Source organism: Budorcas taxicolor, chromosome 25 (genome assembly GCF_023091745.1).
Source record: "Budorcas taxicolor isolate Tak-1 chromosome 25, Takin1.1, whole genome shotgun sequence".
In the NCBI taxonomy this organism is placed as follows: Eukaryota; Metazoa; Chordata; class Mammalia; order Artiodactyla; family Bovidae; genus Budorcas; species Budorcas taxicolor.
Genome location: NC_068934.1, coordinates 39,463,892 through 39,481,682, shown reverse-complemented (window position 1 = coordinate 39,481,682; position 17,791 = coordinate 39,463,892). Strand labels below are relative to the sequence as shown.

Here is a 17,791-nt window from a genome sequence, read left to right as displayed (position 1 = left end):
CCTAGTATCCATTTTCATGATGTTCTTAGCAGTTTTTTTCTCCAAGTAGGCAAAGTTTTCCGTCTTCTTAGATATACATGCAGATCAGTTTGATTGTCCACCCAAGCTTCAAAGAAGAGATTACTGTTCAATTCTCTGTATTCTGAAAAGCTTCAAACGCCACTCGCCAAGGACACTGATGAAGGTAAAGATTTTATCGAGACCTTTGTGTGCGGGGTTTTTTTTTTTTTTTTTTTTTTTTTTTCAGATTTTTTAGTGGCCTAAAGGTGAAAACTAGGGTAAGTCAGGGCATATATAACTAGGGGGTCCTGGTCACCACTACATGCTAAGAACCCAAACTTCCCTGAATACTTGGAGCCAGGAAAGAAACATGAAGTGGCTTGTGCTCCTCGGGCTGGTGGCCTTCTCAAAGTGCATAGTCAAGTAAGTATGGGGACTGTAAGTCACATCATATTCCTTTCTCGGATTTTTCTTTTCATCTGATTATTCTTCCAGCCATCAGGGTTAGAAGGGAATGGAATATTTCCCTAAGAGTCTTAAAGTTCAACTCTTACTTATTGATAAGTAACTTGCTATAGGAACTGTGGATCCCAAGGTTTTGGTGTAGATTTGAGTTGCACAAATCTTGGGGTCCAGTCATGTCATGACCTATTGAAAATGCAACTCCTTGCAACTGTTCAGTGCAAGTCTATGCAGATGTTGATGTGATCGTGTGGAATAGCACCTTTCTACATTTTATTCAACATGTCCTCTTTTTTCCCGGTCTACATCAGTGTGTATATGTCTACGTCAGCATCTCTGTATCACTGTCATTTATCTCTCCATCTCTTTGGAAGTCACTGGGCGTGTATTTTTCTTTGTGTGGTTTTCTTTTAATTTTTCATTTGACCCTTACTTCCTTCTCAATTCTCTCAATTTCCCTTACTTGTTCCCTATATCTTGGATTCTTCTTTCAACTCTCTCTTCTCTTTCAACTTGGAGAAAGATACACAGTTTAACCCTGTTTTATATCGGACAAGCATTATGAACACAGTCGACTCAGAAACCTCTTGCACTTCAAATTGCTCCCTTGTAAAAGAAGTTAAGAGTCCCCCTTCTATCTCCTTCCTTGAGGTTCTATGAGAAGGAATGAGTGAGATGACAGCAGCAATGCTAATGGCTGTCATTGTTGAGACTTCCTATTTTCAGGTACCTCATATCCATCACTTCACTTATCCCCAAGATATTTTATATGGAGGGTTTGTATTGTTACATTTCACCATTTTACTGAAGGGGAGACTTAGACACCATATGGTCATATGGCTTACCCAAGACTGCAGAACAGAACCTGTATTCAAATCTATGTTTTTTATACCTTAACACTGACAGCTAATTGTAGCATCTTCATTGTTTTTGTCAAATGTTTGGTGAAAGAATACCTCTAAAGAGAGTGAAGACCATGAGAAATACGGTCAGTGGAAGAAACATGCTGAACAATTTTGTGAAGGAGCATGCTTACAAACTGTCCCAGATTTCTTTTCGTGGCTCTAATCTAACTAGTCACTCCCTGAGAAACCTCAGAGATGTGAGTATTTTGGGGGAATGGTGCTCCACAGGGCCTTCTGGTTCTCTAGTCTAGCACTGGGGCTCATCTGGAGGTGTCAGGTGGGATGATGGGGTTGGGGTTCCTGCAGGAGGCAGAGACACTGGAAAAGAGGGACCCGACCCAGAGGAGAGCGCACTTTCATCCTCAACTTTTGGTCTTTGATTGGGCCTCGCAATTACCAGGTGGCAGGTAAACATCCATTTGTGTGTTAGAGTTTTGCCATTAGTTTGAGGGCGATTGTTCCTTCTGAACTAAGTGAGCCACTCAGTTATAGATGAAAAGTGAACCATCACTGATCAAAAGGTAGAACCAACTGCAAAACAATTGTGAATCCCAGGTAGAGGACGTCAGTTTCCACAGATGCAAAAACCACAGCAGTAAAAAGTTATGCTGAGCTCATATTCCGTGTAAAGCCATAAGAATCTAGCACCATGCTTACTGTTTTTAGATTAGAAAAAGGGCTTATTTTGTCTTCAAGATGTCTTTAAAAATGCCCATGCTGGCCTGAGAGAGAGGCAAAGAGTAAATGCATGTCAAATGAGAGGGTCAGCTGTGTGCTGTGGATTGGATGTGGTCTGAGTTTAGAGGGAGTGGCTGGAGTTGATCAAGAAAGACCTCCTGGAGAAGCAGGTACTAAGGCTGGGTTTGAAGAGACGACAGAAATTCTCAAATGAAGGCACCAGGACCTCCCTGGATTTCCAGTGATCCTGGAGGCCCAGAGGTTATCTCTTGGCTTTCCATGCAGGAGGTACCACTTCAATGCCTGTTCATAGAGTCAATATCCTGCATACAATGTTGCACAGGAAAAATATATCAAATGCAGATACATCTGTGACCAAAGTCTGTGAGCTGCACGGTGGTTAGAAAGTGATCTCAAGAGATATGTGACACCAAGAGGGAGGCATCAGTGTGGGAATAGAGGGTAGCCAGTTCTGCACTAACCCACTCCCTCCTTCTCCCTGTAGTTGTTCTACTTGGGTAACATCACCATTGGAACACCCCCTCAGGAATTCCAGGTTATCTTTGACACAGGCTCATCTGAGTTGTGGGTGCCCTCCATCTTTTGCATCAGCACAACCTGTTGTGAGTACAGACACTCCCTACCCGGACAATCCTTCACTTGCCCTGTCACCCTGTTTCCACCCTTGGCACGTGATAACACTCATGTCTTATGTCTGCAGCTAAACGCATTAGGTTCAGACATGTCGATTCTTCCACCTTCCGGCTTAGCAGGAAGACCTTCAGCATCACCTATGGATCTGGGAGAATTGAAGGATTTGTTGCTCATGACACAGTTCGGGTAACAGTGTAACCAATGCTGAGGCAGGACTGGCTATGGAGTGACCACTGCTTGCAACAGATGCAAGACCATCTGGCAGGACCCTTCCTAGACTAACTCCCATAGATACTGGCCATCTTATCCATAGGATCATGTCTCTGGGGAGGCAGTGCCTGTGGTGATACACAAGCAAGCAAATAAGCTAACCCAGAGAGTGGCTTGAGGTGTGGACTTGCAGCTCCTCTGCCCATGAGCAGTTCAAGGTTCACGTTGCTGGGAGCGAGAAGAAGGGATAAAAGTACCCACTTTTATATTCACTGAATGTTCCAGGCACTTTCAGGTGATAACTGGTTTAATCCTGCAACAACCCCACACAGAATTTACTCTGATTAGCTCGTGAGACATATGAGGAAACTTAGGTGCAGACAGCAAGGGCCTTGCTGAGGGCACACATGTGGTAAGTGGTGGAGTTAAGCTGGCTTTTCAGGACTAAAGTTGCTGTGGGGTGTTTGGGGACAGAATAAAACTCATCTGTGGGCCTTGGGGGTAGTCAAGGGCTTCAGGTATCCATAGTGGGCACCTGGAGGCCTGAGAATTCAAGGGGCCTGATAAATGAATTCTCACTCTAGACGACCATTGAGAATCTAATAAACCTATGGCCTGCCTCCCCTAAAATATTGAGTTGTTCACTTCTCTCTGTTGCTCTCTCATACACACTCACAGAAATATACACATATCCCAATAAGTGAATTCCCCAGACAGTAATTTCATAGAACCCTGCAAGCAAGATTGTGTTTTTGGCTTCTGCCTTCCTGAACAGTGGCAGAATCCTCAGTACATTACAGATAATACAGTCCATTCCTGTCATCAGATCGCAGTGATGCCAAAGAGAAGGCTAAATTGCTTTTGATTGTTTTGTCCCTAGGGTGTCACCTATGTCACCTGGCCTGACTCTTGGTTGCCCCACCTGGACAGAAGCCACGAGGCCAATTTCACTCACCTAGGTGTTGTTTTTCAGAGGGGCAGATGTTTTAAAATTCACAGCCTCTCTCAAATGGAAGCCAAATTCCACTCCCAGCTTGATTTAACTGTCTGTGGGCCACTGAAGACAGACCCCAGCCTCAATTCTTCTCTGAGGATCTAATGGCAATGTACCCCAGCCCAGTCTTAGCCCCACTTCACATATCTGTAAGTGGGAACACTCTTGTCTCCCATAGATTGGTGACCTTGTCAGTACTGACCAGCAGTTTGGCCTATGCATGGAAGAATCAGGGTTTGAGGGCATGATTTTTGATGGCATCTTGGGCTTGAGCTACGCCAACATATCCTACACTGGAGCCATCCCCATCTTTCACAAGCTGAAGAACGAAGGTGCCATTTCTGAGCCTGTTTTTGCCTTCTACTTGAGCAAGTAAGTCTGAAATGGACAATCCCCTTCTCCAAATTTGATGTAAGATTCTTTCAGGTGCACAAAAATTATAGAACACTTGATAAAGAAGTACCCTGAGAGATAATCTAACCCAGGATAACTATGGCCCCAGGGCCCAACTGGCTTCACCCCTGGCTTTTATAAATAATATTTTATTGGAACACAACCCTACTCTTGGGCTCAAGGCCAGTAACATGGTCTAGGGTGGTGAGTTAGAAGGAATACTAAAAGAAGGCAACAGAAAACAAGTTGAAGGAAAAGGCATTAAGATTTGCTTATGAATTTGATAAGGAAGGAAGAAGAAGGATGGTGGATGTCTTTCCTTCCTCGTTAATATTCCACTGGGAGCCCAGGACCAGTTACCCAATTTGTAGGAGCCAGTGCGAAATGAAAGTGTGGGACACAAATATGTGGAACCCCTTGTTCAAGAAATGTTAGGCATTTCAAGACAAGGAGAGCAGAGGTGGGGTCCCTTCTCAGTGTGGGGCCCTATGGACAGTAGAGATCACAGGCCAGTGGAGCCAACACTGGGTGAACTGAACCCACACCCTTAGAACTCCCAGGCCTTGATTTTCCTGAATAATGACAAGGTGGACAATAGGAAACCAAAACATTTCAGCACCATGTCCTCAGGTTGGCTGAGCAGTCAGGTCGCTGGAGGTCCAGGGCGTCTTCAGAAGACATAGTGGGTGGAGCCCAGACAAGTGATTCAGTTTCTAACCTCCTCTGTGCCACTCACTAGCCAGTAACAGACCTCAGTCTGTATCTCAGTCTCTCCTAGACGCTATTTCTGCATCTGTACATGGGGGCCTTATTAGGACCTTGATGGGTAGACAAACACAGCTCTCAGACAGTGCTGTTGTTACTGTCCTATAAAGATCACCTCCTCACTTCTCTCTACAGAGATGAGCGGGAGGGCAGTGTGGTGATGTTTGGTGGGGTGGACCACCGCTACTACAAGGGAGAGCTCAATTGGATACCACTGATCAAAGCAGATGACTGGATTGTTCACATGGACCGGTAAGCCTCTCCCTCTGAGGGTCAGCCCAAGTGATGCTTACACTACTGTACATGGACACAGGCAGACACACACAAATGCATTCTCAGACACACAGTCACACAGACATATACACCACCTTCAACGACAGAGACAGACACACAGACACATGGAAACACACAAGCAGACACGTATAAACCTACACAGAGACACATATAAACATGCATAGCTAGTCAGAGACACACAAGCACACACAGAGACACATACAAACACACATACAAACAAACACACAAGCACATAAACACACAAACAACCCATGGGTTCATAATCCCCAGGCCTTCTGAGTAAGGCTCTGGCAAGTGTCCTAAAAGGGTCCAGAGAGGTCTGTGCCTCTGACAGAGGGCAGCACTCACTGCCCTTTGAGGTGGGGAGCATAGTTAGAGGACTCTACAGTGTAGTGAACACAGGATCAGGGAGAATTTCTCCAGCCTGAACAGAGTTATGATAAGATGACTGACTGTCCAGGGCTACCTAAGACATAGGAAGTTCTCAGGAACAGTCCTGAGAAAATGGGGGAAAACTGGTCTTATTAGGGAGCAACTACCCAACAGTGGAGAGAGGCTAGCTGCAGCCTTAAGATGTGAAACCAACTAATAAAAAGGACACCCCACATTCTTTGGCACACAGTAGGACAGGGGCTATAACGGAGAATCAGGAAGGTGGGATCCAGGAGTGATCTGAGGACAAGAGGCATAATTGATAGGATTCTGTGTGATACCCTCAAGCAAAGGCTGACCTATTCTTTGGAGTTTCTGTGGGCTGGTCATATATTTCCTGGTCAAGGTCTCAAGGTCTGAGCTGGTTGTAGGAGCAGTGCTGGGAGACAACCTGTCCCAGACGATCCCCTCTCTCCACCTACTATGAGGATCTGCCATCCCTGTGAATCTCCATCTTCACTCTGTGTGTGACCCGGTATTGGTTCCCCATCAGATACAGCTCTCTGCATGTTTCTTATTATTTTCTCAGTCTTCATTCACTCATTGAACAGACAAGCATTGGGAGTCCACTGTGTGCCAGGCACTTTAGGGAGTCAAGGAGAATAAAACTCATTCTCACATCTAAGAAGGCAGATGTACATGAAGTGACTTGCCCACATAGTGAATTGTGACTTTGGAACACGCTTGACATGAGGAGGAGAAGGCAATGGCAACCCATTCCAGTATTTTGCCTTGAAAATCCCAGGGATTGCGGACCCTGGTGGGCTGCATTCTATGAGGTCCCACAGATTTGGACATAAGTAAAGTGAATTAGCAGCAGCAGCAGCAGCAGCAGACATGAGGAAGGGTCTACAGAGAGTGACCAAGATAGGAGACTGATAAACACCGGAGGAAAACCTTCCTGAAAACAATACAATTAAGGTGGAATCTGCAAGATGAGAAAAAATTTGCTAGTCAAAGGGGAGGGGGCTTCTCTAGGAAGGAAGACCGGCTTGTGTCAAGGTACAAAAGATCCCAGTGTATTCAAGTAGTGCATTCGAAGATATCAAGAAAGGAGCTGTGTCGAGAGTAAAGAAAAAGAGTGCAACAGATGAAGGGCAGTTTATGAGACAGTTGGGAAGGGGGCAACTCTAGGTAGACTCAGAGTGACCTTGATGCCCGCTTTCTTCCATTGTCTCTCAGCATCTCCATGAGAAGAAAGGTTATTGCTTGTTCTGGCGGCTGCAATGCCCTTGTGGACACCGGGTCATCAGAAATCGTAGGCCCAAGTACACTGGTCAAAAACATCTTGAAGATCATCGGTGCCAAGCCACGGGGTTCTGAGGTGAAGGGTCATGCCCCAGGGTCACACCCAGTCTCCACACACAACAAGGATCTCCAGGGCCAACCTCTCTCCCTCTCTCTTTAACAGTACTACGTTTCATGTTCTGCAGTCAATAGCCTACCCTCTATTATCTTCACCATCAAAAGCAACAACTACCGAGTGCCAGGTCGAGCCTACATTCTCAAGGTGAGGAGACAGTACTGAGGGTTGGTTCTCAAACTGGAGCTTGCAGGAACACTTGCGCTGCTGCTGGGAGGAGGGCGCCCTCTGGAGGCCATGGCACACCATTGCAGATGCTGCTGAGCCCTGTGGTTGGGCCAGTGCCTTCCACAAAACCAATCACTTGAGAGGTAAGGGGCTTCCCTGGTGGCTCATAGGGTAAAGCCTCTGCCTGCAATGCGGGAGACCCGGTTCGATTCCTGGGTCGGGAAGATCCCCTGGAGCAGGAAATGGCAATCCACTCCAGCACTCTTGCCTGGAAAATCCCATGGACGGAGGAGCCTGATAGGCTACAGTCCATGGGGTCACAAAGAGTCGGACACAACTGAGCGACTTCACTTTCACTTGAGAAGTAAGGGCTATGTGGGACACTGATCTTCCTGAAATAAATGTGGAGATGGCACACCTTATGGCATGGTGGGAGTCACAAGGAGAGAGGAACACTAAGGTCGTCAGTCCTCAAAGAGCTTCAATTCAATCTGAACCCGTAGGTGTAAGAACATGAAATTCAGCTCTAGCAGTCCCTGAAATAGGCCATGTTACAAGGAGAATGGCTGGGGACAGTCCCAGTGTGATGTCCCAGAATAAGTTAACAGTCTCTGTTCCCTTCTCGAACTTTTCCTGGTTTGGATGATAAATTATATGGTCAGTCTAGTGCTCGGCTGCATCTTCTCATTGCTCTGGCCAGGTGCCTCGTTTGTTAGCTGAAGTATCAGACCTCTCTGTGGGGAGGTTGGATACTAAGGTGAATAAAGGGTGCACAGTGACTGCTCAGCCCCGGCACAGGCTGGAGGCTTCATGTCAGCTCCTTGTGAGAGTTCAGAGCTGGCTGATGGGCTCAGAGAAGGCTTTGAGGAAGAGAGGAAATTCAAGGAATTCTAAAACCACAAACTCACTGAACCATATGGAGGGTTGCTTGGTTCTAGGCAAAACTGCACTGGATTCCATGCAAATGGCATCTCAAGGTGGTCTGTGCTGGGGTACTGGGGACTTACGAGGGGTGATGAGGGCTACAGACTGACCAGTGGGGATGGGGAACCAGAATACGTTACCCAATCAAGCCTGGAGTGGCCAAAGAGGGTGAGTGTGGGATGAAGGAGGCTTCTCAGAGTTCCTGAGTTAAGTCTTCAAGAACGTGTTATGGGCACTATCTATTTAAGACGGGTAACCAACATCAAGTTACTTTGTAGCACAGGGAACTCCGCTCAGTTATATGACAGCCTGGATAGGAGGGGTGTCCTTGGGACCAGGATACCTGGATACATATTGTTGAGTTCCTTTACTGTCCACCTGAAATTCAGAATATTATTAATCAGCTATACTCCAATACAAAAAACATTTTTAAATAAAGTATGGATTGTTGGGACGCAGGAGGAGAACCAGCATTCTCTGCAGAGAAAACAAGGAGCAGGAGTCAGAAGAAAAGAAACAGGGAGTGAGGGGAACTTTGGACACAATTTTTATTTTCTAAAAAAATTATATTGAAGTGTGGTTAATCTTCAGGGTTGTGTTAAGTTCTGCCACACAACAATGTGACTCAGTATACACATAAAAGATATATATCCTTTTATTCTTTTTCATGTGGTCTATCACTGAATATTGAATATAGTTCCTTACACTCTACAGTAGGACTTTATTGTTTCTCATTCCTCTGTTTCCCCAACTCCCAGTCCTCCACTCACCACACTTATCCTCATGACAACCTCATGTCTTGGCCCTCTTTGCTTTTGGATGTACTCTCACAACCCCTGCTAGTGAGAAAACCCCTTGATACTTACCAAAACAGGGAAATAAAGCAAAGAATTGCACTGGGTCTGAATTTTGGGGGAAGTCACCAGTAGGGGCTCATGCTGACTGGTGTGTGTCTCTGACTTCCCCAGGATGATAGAGGTCACTGCTTTGCCGCCTTTAAAGTGCATAGACTGAGTTCATCTACAGAGATCTGGATCCTGGGTGACGTCTTCCTGAGGCTGTATTTCTCGGTCTTTGATCGAGGGAATGACAGAATTGGTCTGGCACGGGCAGTGTAAATGCTTGGATTGTTTTAGGAATCAGTAAAGCCGCTTCTAACACACACTCACTCACACTTTGGGCACTCCTGCCCAGGATGCTGGTGAACTGTATTTGGTGGTCTGTACACCCTATTCTCAATAAAGAATAAAGGGTTTCACTCTTAGTGGTGTGGACACAAATGGTTGCCTCTGCTTGTGTCTGGAGTGAAGGATCTAAAACCAAGTCTGAATCAAAATAGAGAGGAGCCCTAGTCCAACTGGCTTCAAGGAAACAGGAGACTCACTGAAATGATTCTGACAATCCAGGATACAAGAATCAGAGCAAATACAAAGATCTCAGTGACTAGACACAAGAAATCAGAAGTCATCAATTCTCTCTCACCTTAGCTCTTTCCCTTCAGTCTACTTTGATGGTCTTAGCGTGACAGCATTCTTCCTTAAGCCTTCTACACCTTTTGAGGGAGTTCAAGCTACCTGCCCTAGGGTTTTAAATACCAAAAGCATCACCTAGTAAGGAAAGATTACAGACATCAGAGTTCAAGGGTGTTCTCTGAATGACCCACCTCAGTTCACATGTACAGCCCCAGATCAGCCATCCTGGCAGGGACATGGGGTCCTTTGATTGGCTTTACATGGTCTCTGGCCCTGACTCAGCAACACACGATTGTCAGTTTCCTCCAGAACTATATGACTGAAGCTGGGGAGAGGCAGCCCCAAGGAGAGCGACTGGCAGATGGTCTAGGCCATGGAAGAGTTTCTGATAACCCACTACTCCACCACCTCCTCATTCAGAGGAATTATAAGGGATAATGAAATAAACTCTCTTTGTCGCATTTCAGATGATCTTACCCCTGGGCTTCTCCTCCAGGGGATTTTGAGTGAGGTACTTCATGCACAGCTGATTCCCTCTTGTTCCTACACCCCAGTCACCAGCTCTCTGACAAATATGCCTGCTCTGTCCTTTACAGTCTCAATTTGTAAGTGGTGGCCACAGTAGATCCCTGAGCCATCCCCCTCCTCCAGGGTCCAGAATGCCCTTCCTTGCCTCCAATGCTACTGGGGAGAATGTGACACATGTATCAGGGGACCCAGGTTACACAGAGCCTTCAGCCTTACTGAGCTTCCTCCAGGAGTGGAGCTACAAACTATTTGCTTGAAGCTGCCATGTTTAGGCACTTTTGAAGTGGAAGCATCCATTCTTTCCATTCTTTCAGTTCATCCATTCCTTCAGTTCATGTAGTGTTGATTCCATCTGGAATCCCTCAGTAGATGCCTCAGCTGAATCAGCAGGGGTCACAGGTTGATTTCTTTCAGGTTGACTGGCTTGATCTCCTCGTTGTATAAGGGACTCTCAAGAATCTTCTCAAGCATCGCAGTTCAAAAGCTCAATTCTTTCGTATTCACCCTTTATTATGGTCCCGCTAGCATATTTGTTCATGATTACTGAAAAAATCATAGTTTTGACGCTAGAGACCTCTGTAGCAAAGTAAGTCTCTGCTTTTTAATACAGTGTGCAGGTTTTTCATAGCCTTTTTTCCTTCCAAGGAGCAAGTGTCTTTTAATTTTGTGGCTGCAGTCAAGGTCCATAGTGGTTTTGGAGGCCAAGAAAATAAAATCTGCCACTGTTTCCACTTTTCCCTCATCTATATACCATGAAGTTGGGACTGGATGCCATGAATGTTGAGTATCTTTTTGTGAATAGTTGGAATATTGAGTTTTAAGCCAGTTTTTGCAGCTCCTCTCTTCACCAATAGTCTCTTTAAGTTATTCTTTGCTTTCTGCTATTAGGGCAATGTCATCTTCATATCTGTGGATGTTGATATTTCTCCCAGCAATCTTTATTCCAGCTTGGGATTTATGAATACCAGCATATCAAATGATGTATCCTATATAGAAATATAGGATACATATATAGAAAGTAAATAACCAGAGTGAGGTTGTACACCTTGTCACACTTCTTTCCCCCTTTTAAATCTTTCAGTTGTTTTCTGTCTGATTCTAAGTGCCACTTTTTGAGCTACATACAGACTTTTCAGGAGACAGGTAAGGTGATCTGGTACTCCCATTTCCTTAAGAATTTTCCACAGTTTGTTGAAGCTTAGCAAGGATTTTGAGCATTACATTGCTAGCAAGTGAGATGAGCACAAGTGCATGATAGGTTGAACATTCTTTGGAATTGCCTTTCTTTTGGATTGGAATTAAAACTGACCTTTGCCAGCACTGTGGCCACTGATGAGTTTTCCAAATTTGATGACATATTGAATGCAACACTTTTACAGCCTCATTCTTTAGGATTTTTAAATAGCTCAACTGGAATTCCATCACCTCTCCTATCAATGTTTGTAGTGATGCTTCCTAAGGCCCACTTAACTTCATACTCCAGTATATCGAGCTTTACATGAATGACCCAAGTATCATCACTATCCCAGTCTTCATGACCGCTTTTGTACAGTTCTTCTGCACATTCTTGACACATCTTCTTAATCTCATCTGCTTCTGTTAGGTCTTTGAATTTTCTGTCCTTTATTGTGCCCATCCTTGCATGAAGTATTCCTCTGGTAGCCCCAATTTTCCTGAAACGATCTATACTCTTTACAATTCTATTTTTTTCCTCTAATTCTTGCAGTGTTCGCTTATGAAGATTTTCTTATATCCCCTTGCTATTCTCTTGAAGTCCGCATTACAATGGTATATCTTTCCCTTTCTCCTTTGCCTTTCACTTCTTTTATTTTCTCAGCTGTTTTTAAGGCCTCCTCAGGCAACCCCTTTCCTTCTCACATTTGTTTTTCTTGGGGATGGTTTTGGTGACCACCTCTCCTACAATGTTACAAACCTCCATCCATAGTTCTTCAGACTTCCAGACCGAATCCCTTAATCTATTTTTCATCTCCACTATCAAATCATAAGGGATTTGATTTAGGTCATAGCTGAATGTTCTACTGATTTTCCTTACTTACTTCAATTTAAGCCTGAATACTGCTTGCTTCTGCCTAAGCAATGTTGCCAGATCACCACCCACCACTCCCAGTGGGTGTGGAGCAAAAACACACAATTTGAGGAGGGTTACCTTGGGTTTGTGGCTTCACACGTGCTTAGCTCTGTGACCTTGATCAAGTACCTTAACCTCAGTATTCTCATCTGGTCAATGGGCACCATGATGATAATTCCACCTCTAGATGCATGTGTGCCCGCTAAGAACAGGTAGCCCTGAGAGGGTTTACTGGGTTCCTGAGTCTGGAACAAATACGAATTATTCTGCCATCTGGGGAGAAGGAAATCTTCTGTTTAGAAGTTATGGCTGCCATCCCAAAGGCTAAATATTGATTCAAGCCAAATGACATCTATCTCTGAACCCTGATCCAGAACTCTGACTGAGCCGATGCTTCTGTTTCCATGGCCCCAACAAGAGCTAATGATTACAGGCTCAGATTGCTCCCTTCCCATCCTTACCAGTCAGCCTTTCCTTGTCAACTACTTCTAGCCTTAAAGCACACTGCAAGGAGAGTTGTAAGGCTTTTCGTCTCTTTTCAGTTTGCCACACCTCCAGCGTAGCAAGAAGTAGCTGTTATGGCTACTTGTCATAGCAACAGCTATGGCAACCTGTACAGTCCAATCTCACCATGTTAAATGAAACTGTCACCATTTGGCCCCTCATGTTTAAATTACCTACAGTTGCCTTAGAAACCTTCCTATGCTTGCTGTTTAATGACCAAATATGTGTGGACTTGATTTAATTTTCTTTCCCAAGCATGAGTCCAACCATGAAATGAAGTAACCAAACCTTTAGTCATCTGACTACCCACAGGAATTGACAAAAGCAAACCACCCATCCATTTCATGCTTGCCCCAAAATAACATTGAAGTGATCTGCTGAAACAATGTGATACATTGGCATGTTCACGTCAGAAGGGACACTTTTTCTGGAATCATTTGCCACCTAGTGTAGAATGTCTACCACTAGCCTCAACCCGCAGCACCTGGTCACCTGGTTTTTGCAGACTCATCCCATTCCAGATCCCTTCCACATCCCTCAGTAAAATCTAGAGAACAAACTCAGTCAAAGCTCTCTCTCCTGCAGAAAAGAAATTTTGTTTTTCAGAAAACAATACTTGGTAACACATTCAAAATCTTGTGCTCCTTGCCTTGGATTCAAGGACCTGCACCAGAGGATGGGAGTCTCCTCTTCCAGCTAAGTCTTTCTCCACTCCAACCAGGACCAGTGCCTTCACTGGACCCTGTGTCCTCACTGGTATCGTTCAGTTGCTAAGTCATGTCTGACTCTTTGTGACTATATGTTCGGCAACAAAACAGGCTTCCCTGTCTCTCACTATTTTGTGTAGTTTCCTCAAGTTCATGTCCTTTGAGTAGGTGATGCCATCTCACAATCTCATCCTTTTATTCCCTCTCCTTCTGTCCAAAATCTTCCCCAGCATCAAGGTCTATTCCAAAGAGCTGGGTCTTGACACCATTGGCCTAAGTGTTGGCACTTCATTTTCATCATCAGTCATTCCATTGTACATTTCTCTACCACTTAAAAACAAAACTCATGTTTCCAATCACCTAAAAATATTCACCACTGATAAAGTTTGTTTTCTCTTTTAATTTTATTTTTACTTTATTTTACTTTACAATACTGTATTGGTTTTGCCATACATTGACATGAATCTGCCACGGGTGATAAAGTTTAATAGAAGTGTGATCTAGTCATCTGGGAAATCCCAGCACTGCCACCCTGCTTTTCTTTTACCATTCTCTCCACCTGGCATAGAATTGCTTCCCTAGAGCCTCTCCAGCTTGAAATGGCCTGCTGACCCAAAATTGTCAGCTATCCAGGAATTGTTCTTTCCTCCTCCCTTAAAGACTTCTTCCTGCTCCCTGATTGTCTTCTGTACATCAATTCAGTTCAATCTCTCAGTCATGTCCAACTCTTTGCTATATCATGGGATGCAGCAAGCCAGGATCCCAGAGCTTGCTCAAACTCATGTTCATCAAGTTGATGATGCCACCCAGCAATTTCATCTTCTGTCTTCCCCTTTGCCTCCTGCCTTTAATCTTTCCCAGCATCAGGGTCTTTTATAATGAGTCATTTCTACCCATCAACTGGCCAAAGTAATGGAGGTTCAGCTTCAGCATCAGTCCTTCCAATGAATATTCAGGACTGATTTCCTTTAGGATGGACTGGTTGGATATCCTTGCATTCCAAGTGACTCTCAGGAGTCTTGTCCAACATCACAATTTAAAAGCATAAATTCTTTGGTACTCAGCTTACTTTATGGTCAACTCTCACATCTGCTCACGACTTCTGGAAAAACCATAGCTTTAACTATATAGACCTTGGCTGGTAAAGTAATGCCTCTGCTTTTTAGTATGCTGTCAAGGTTTTTCATAGCTTTTCTTTCAAAAACCGAGTGTCTTTTTTTTTTTTTTTTCACAGTTGCAGTCACTATCTGCAGTGATTTTGGAGCTCAGGGAACTAAAGTCTGCCACTGCTTTCATTGTTTCTCCATGTATTTGCCATGAAATAATGGAACTGGATGCAGTGATCTTTGTTTTTTGATCTGTACGTACCTCATCAAGACCATCCCCAAGAAAATGAAATGAAAAAATGTGCAATGGTTGTCTGAGGATGCCTTAGAACTAACTTAGAAAAGAAGAGACACAAAAGGCAAAAGAGAAAAGAAACACATACCAATCTGAATGCAGAGTTCCAAAGAGAGCAAGAAGAGATTTTTAAAAAGCCTTCCTAAGTGATCCGTGCAAAAATATAGAGGAACACAATAGAATGGGAAAGACCAGAGATCTGCAAAATAAAATTAGACATAGGGAAGGATTACTTTATGCAAAGATGGGCCAAATAAAAGACAGAAATGGCATGGACCTAAGAGAAGCAGAATATATTAAGAAGTGGTTGAAGGAATATATAGAAGAACTATACAAAAAGGATATTAATGACCAAGATAACCGCGATGGTGTGATCATTCACTTAGAGCTGGACATCCTGAAATGTGAAGTCAAGAGGGCCTTAAGAAGCATCACTACGAGTAAAGCTAGTGGAGGTGATGGAATTGCAGTTGAGCTATTTCAAATCCTGAAAAATGATGCTGTCAAAGTGCTGCACTTATTAATACTCTAGGAAATTTGGAAAACTCAGCAGTGGCCATAGGACTGGAAAGGTCGTTTTCATTGCAATTCCAAAGAAAGGCGATTTCAAAGAATGTTCAACTACCACACAGTTGCACTCATCTCACATGTTACTGAAGTAATTTCTCCAATCAAGTCTTCAACAGTACATGAACTGTGAATGTCTATATGTTCAAGCTGGATTTAGGAAAGGCAGAGGAAGCAGAGATCAAACTGACATTGTCTGTTGGATCATAGAAAAAGAAAGAGAATTCCAGAAATACACTTACTTCTGCTTTATTGACCATGCAAAAGCCTTTGACTGTGTGGATCACAACAAACTGTGGAAAACTTACTGAGATTGGAATACCAGACCATCTTACCTGCCTTCTGAGAAATCTGTATGCAGGTCAAGAAGCAACAGTTAGAACTGAACTTTGAATAGCAGACTGGTTCCGAATCAGGAAAGGAGTACGTAAAGGCTGTATATTGTCACCCTGCTTGTTTAAACTATATGCTGAGTACATCATGTGAAATGCCCAACTGGATGAAGCACAAGCTGAAATCACATTTGCTGGTAGAAATATCAATAACCTCAGATATGCAGAAGTCACCACTCTCATGGCAGAACATGAAGAGAAACTAAAGAGCCTCTTGATGAAAGTGAAAGAGGAGAGTGAAATATCTGGCTTAAACTCCACATTCAGAAAATGAAGATCATGGCATTTGGTCCCATCACTTCATGGCAAATAGATGGGGAAACAATGGAAACAGTGAGAGACTTTATTTTGGGGGGCTCCAAAATCACTGGAGATGATTACCGCATCCATGAAATTTTTAAAAATGCTTGCTTGTTTGAAGAGATGGTAACGATAACCCTGTATGCGAAAAAGCAAAAGAGACGCAGATGTACAGAACAGACTTTTTGACTCTGTGGGAGAGGGAGAGGGTGGGATGATTTGGGAGAATCGCATTGAAACATGTATAATATAATATAAGAAATGAATCGCCAGTCTAGGTTCGATGCAGGATACAGGATGCTTGGAGCTGGTGCACTGGGATAACCCAGAGGGATGGTATGGGGAGGGAGGTGGGAGGGTGGTTCACGAGTGGAAACTTATGTACACTCGTGGCGGATTCATGTTGATGTATGGCAAAACCAATACAGTATTGTAAAGTAAAAAAATAAAAATTAAAAAAAAATAAAGACGAGGACAATAAAAAAAAAAAAAAAGAAAGAAAGAAAAGCTATGACAAGTCTAGCAGCATTTTTAAAAGCAGAGACATTCCTTTGCTGAAAAAGTTCAGTATAATCAAAGCTATGATTTTCCAGTTGTCATGTATGGATGAGACAGTTGGAACCTAAAGAATGGTGAGTAATGAAGAATTGAAGGTTTTGAACTGTGGTGTTGGACAAGACTCTTGAGAATCCCTTGGACTACAAGGAGATCCAACAAGTCCATTCTAAAGGAAATCAATCCTGAATATTCATCAGAAGGACCAATGCTGAAGCTGAAATTCCAATACTTTGGCCAACTGATGTGAAGAACTGACTTATTAGAAAAGACCTTATTACTGGGAAAGATTGAAGGCAGGAGGAGAAGAGGATGACAGAGGATGAGATGATTGGAGGGCATCATCGACTTGATGACATGAGTTTGAGCGAAATCCAGGAGTTGGTTAAGAACAGAGAAGCCTGGCATGCTGCAGTCCATGGGATTGCAAAGAGTTGGACATGACTGAACGACTGAACTGAACTGCACATACCCCATTGCAAATGCTAGTTGTAATTGTCATGTTTCTCCAGCCAGACGGGCTCCCCAAAGTCCAAACACATATCCGTAGTTAGTCTGCACCCATGCACAGAAGTCACTGCCTAGAATTCACTCACTCAGGCATTCAGTGAGTTCTGATTGCAGGGGAACCTCCATTTTGGTCAACATAGAGGAGCAAAGGACACATTTATCCTCCTGTCTCAAACAACTTGAAAGTAGATGAGATCAATGAAAGAGCAGTTTTTTACATCAAATGTCAGGCAACAGAGAATGGATTCCTGAGGCGGGGAGCAAGCAAGGTGAGTTCTACAATTGCCCCAACTCTAGAAATAGTCTCCAACACATATATGGAAGGGCTATCTAGGCAGAGACAAGCAGTCTCCTCAAAAAGAAAGATTTGAGACTAGATAGTTAGGGTTCACAGGAGAGAGCTACACACAGAGAACTGTGCAAGTGTACAGGTGATACCCTTCCAGTTTTCAGCAGAGAGTTGATAGTACTGGTCAGAATTATAGGGAACAATCCACGAGTCTCAAATTGAGCCAAGTCTATTG

General features: G+C 43.8%; 1 protein-coding gene across 1 annotated transcript; it reads left to right on the top strand.

Moving 5' to 3' along the window:
• The first annotated feature begins 322 nt into the window (after positions 1-322).
• Positions 323-9,360, top strand: LOC128068985 (pregnancy-associated glycoprotein 1-like). Its single transcript, XM_052662270.1, has 9 exons — positions 323-423; positions 1,414-1,564; positions 2,551-2,668; positions 2,767-2,885; positions 4,082-4,275; positions 5,197-5,313; positions 6,970-7,111; positions 7,199-7,297; positions 9,211-9,360. Exons 1-9 carry the CDS (start codon positions 323-325, stop codon positions 9,358-9,360), a joined length of 1,191 nt encoding a protein of 396 aa, XP_052518230.1.
• The last annotated feature ends 8,431 nt before the right edge of the window (positions 9,361-17,791 follow it).